Source organism: Seriola lalandi, unplaced genomic scaffold, assembly GCF_002814215.2.
Source record: "Seriola lalandi dorsalis isolate HSWRI2012SDOR001 ecotype SW California unplaced genomic scaffold, Sedor1 jcf7180001973311, whole genome shotgun sequence".
NCBI classification, from domain to species: Eukaryota; Metazoa; Chordata; class Actinopteri; order Carangiformes; family Carangidae; genus Seriola; species Seriola lalandi.
This window is the reverse complement of record NW_019443977.1, coordinates 1-2870: the sequence shown is the minus strand read 5'-3', so window position 1 is coordinate 2870 and position 2870 is coordinate 1. Positions and strand designations below refer to the sequence as shown.

The 2870-nt window shown below is 41.4% G+C and overlaps 1 protein-coding gene across 1 annotated transcript; it reads left to right on the top strand.

Moving 5' to 3' along the window:
* Positions 1-17: 17 nt before the first annotated feature.
* Positions 18-2860, top strand: LOC111651726 (cannabinoid receptor 2-like). Its single transcript, XM_087172638.1, has 2 exons — positions 18-673; positions 822-2860. The coding sequence occupies exons 1-2, from the start codon at positions 607-609 to the stop codon at positions 1910-1912; spliced, it is 1158 nt and encodes a 385-aa protein (XP_087028764.1). The 5' UTR covers positions 18-606; the 3' UTR covers positions 1913-2860.
* The last annotated feature ends 10 nt before the right edge of the window (positions 2861-2870 follow it).

The following is a 2870-nucleotide window of genomic DNA, read 5'->3' as shown; positions in this document are numbered from 1 at the left end:
GGAAAGAGATGAAGAACTTTGGATTTTTAAACAAAATGGATCTTGGTGCTTGAGGAAAGTGTCATGGTTTGCCAGGCATTTTTCAACCATCTTCCCAATATAATCATCAGCTGATACTATAATGATCTTTGTCTGTTTGCCTTGACCTCTAAATGACTTTCTGTCTTGACTCACAAATGTTAATGTTCCTTTTAAGCACCAAGTTCAATATTGACAAAGAGAAAAAAGTAATCACATTTTCTACTTAACCACATCATCCACATTTTTTTGTCAACAGGAAGTTTCCCATCTTTTTCCACTTGATGTAAAAACCTCAAGAAAGTGAAGGTTTGTTATCAGTCAAATAATGACATTTGAAAGTAATGTTCTAAGAAATTATTTTATTCATAGCAGTTAAGGTAATAATGGAAAATTTGGAAAAATACAATTTTACTTTTGAATTTTTTGTTAATGTTTCTTTGTAGAAACCCTGATGAATTCTTTCATTAGCTTTGTTTCAGATGCATTCATTATTGTTATAATTTCAAAAAGAACAACAGATTTAAATGATGATTTACTTTACTTCCTAATCACAATATAGCATTAGCCCAGAAGGTAATACTGGAGATGGAGGAATGGGAGGTTTCTGCTTCTTTAGAACCCACAGAAGCCAAAGGGAACAGTTCACCAATAGGTATGTTGCCATCGGTAAATTCATTACCATCTTTCTTCAGAATATATATATATTTTTTTAATCAATTGCAATAAACATGTCAGTTGTAGTTTCAGTTCACTCGTCTACTAAGATTTCTCATAACAAACATTTGTGTTTTTCCTCAAAGTTGACAGGTCTTGTGAGAATCTGGAATGCTACATGGTCCTGATTAAAGCAGAGAAGACAGCCATCGGCTCCATCTGTTTCCTGGCAGGTCCTTTCACACTGCTTGAAAATGCTGTTGTGCTGGGTTTGATCGCTGCCACAGCCTCTCTACGGCAGCGGCCCTCATATCTGTTCATTGGCAGCCTTGCTCTGGCTGATGTCTTCGCCAGCTGCTTCTTCACCACCAGTTTCTTGGACTTCCACCTCTTTCGTCGCAGCGATGGCCCCACGGCCTACCTCTTCAAATTAGGTGGTGTCACCATGGCATTCACTAGTTCAGTGGGAAGCTTACTGCTGACTGCCCTGGACCGCTATCTTTGCATCTACCGGGCCTCCAGCTACAAGGTGCTGCTGACCCGCCGACGAGCCCTGCTCAGCCTTCTGATTCTCTGGAGCACCACCATCTTCATCTCCTTCTTGCCTCTAATGGGCTGGAGGTGTCACAAAGACCTTACTCAACCCTGCTCACGTCTGTTTCCCTACATCAACCAGGGCTATCTGGCCTGCTGGACCAGCTTCATTCTGGTGCTTCTGGCTCTTATTTTGGGATCTTACGCTCTCATCCTGTGGAAGGCCCACCGTCATGAATCCTCCATGACAAGCCTCCAGGGAGCAGCAGGGACAGGCCATGCCCGAATGAGGATGGATATCCGGCTGGCTCGTACCTTTGGCCTGATCCTGCTCATACTGGTGGGCTGCTGGCTTCCTGCGCTTTCTTTCATGATAGCTGATGTCTCTGTGATCCTGACCCACACCCAACAGAGGGCCTTCGCCTTTTGCAGCACCCTCTGCCTGCTTAACTCTGCAGTCAATCCACTGCTGTATGCCCTGCGCTGCAGAGAGCTCAGAGTTGCTCTGCTGCAGTTCCTACAAAGGTTCTGTGAGATTGGGAGGTGTAAAATGCCTTCAGAGGACTTAAGCCCAGAACCACCGTCCACAGAGGACAACAACCTCACTTGTATCTCTGAGGAGGAGATGCACAGAACCAGAACCACTCGTCTCCACTCAATCTCAGAAAAGGTCAACAATCAGCAGCTAAATGTCAGCAAATGAAGGATGTGGAGAGTTGAAATGAAGAAGTAGCTATACAGATGGAAAAATGTCTAGGAAATGTTAATGGAAGTGTGATCGTGGTGAAGATGTTGATTAAAATCAAGTGATTGGAGATTAAGAATCAAATCTACAATACCTAATAGTAGGATTCATCGTCATCAAAATATTAGAGCTGGCATAACTTGACTTTTTAAACAAGACTATTGTGGTAAAAACTGAATCACAGTCCTGAATATTTTTAGTACAAGTGATCGGAAACATTAGAAAGTCTATGAAATGTGGGAATTGTGGGACATTTTGTGTTTTACATGCAATTACAACAACTGTAAAACAGTGTATGTAAGGAGAAAACATTAACCCCAAGTATTAGTTTTGTCATCATTACACATTACTTAAATCATAACAATTACAGCATTGGGAATTAGTTAGATTATGTGAACTTTTATCTAATCAATTAGTATGATTAACATGGTGTGATTTCAGTATATAATTATCTATTTGCAAGTAGGACACAAGGAATTTTGTAATGTGTTTTCTGATGATAAGTAGGTCTGGAAGGAAGATTAACTAGTAATATAATTCTGTGGAAATACACCGCTATGCATTTGTTTAGGTCAAGCAAAAGGTTTACTCTATATTGGGCTTTTTTAAGTGAGCTGATGAAATGTGGCCATCTAACCCCTAGCTTTTGACCCTCTGCCTCCCATGTCATTGCTTTAAAGCTCTCACTCCTATAATATTGTGTCCTGTGAACTGAACTGCTGACTTAACTTTTGAGTCCACAACTAGTTGTTCGTATGCTTGCTTATGTTTGAGTGTTCGTCACTGATGTGCAGGAACAGAGGACGCTGTGGGTTGCCTATCCTATCTGCACATGAATGCCAGGACTCCACAAAAGCCCCATGCATGGGAGGATTTCACACAATGTTCACCACATGAATCCAAGCAGTGTGCTGAG

What these genes read in the sequence shown, in the direction of transcription:
- LOC111651726 (XM_087172638.1), top strand. Translation starts at nt 607, where the DNA reads ATGGAGGAATGGGAGGTTTCTGCTTCTTTAGAACCCACAGAAGCCAAA. An exon ending in AGGGAACAGTTCACCAATAG is followed by an intron (nt 674 to 821) that starts GTATGTTGCCAT and finishes TTTTCCTCAAAG; the next exon opens with TTGACAGGTCTTGTGAGAAT.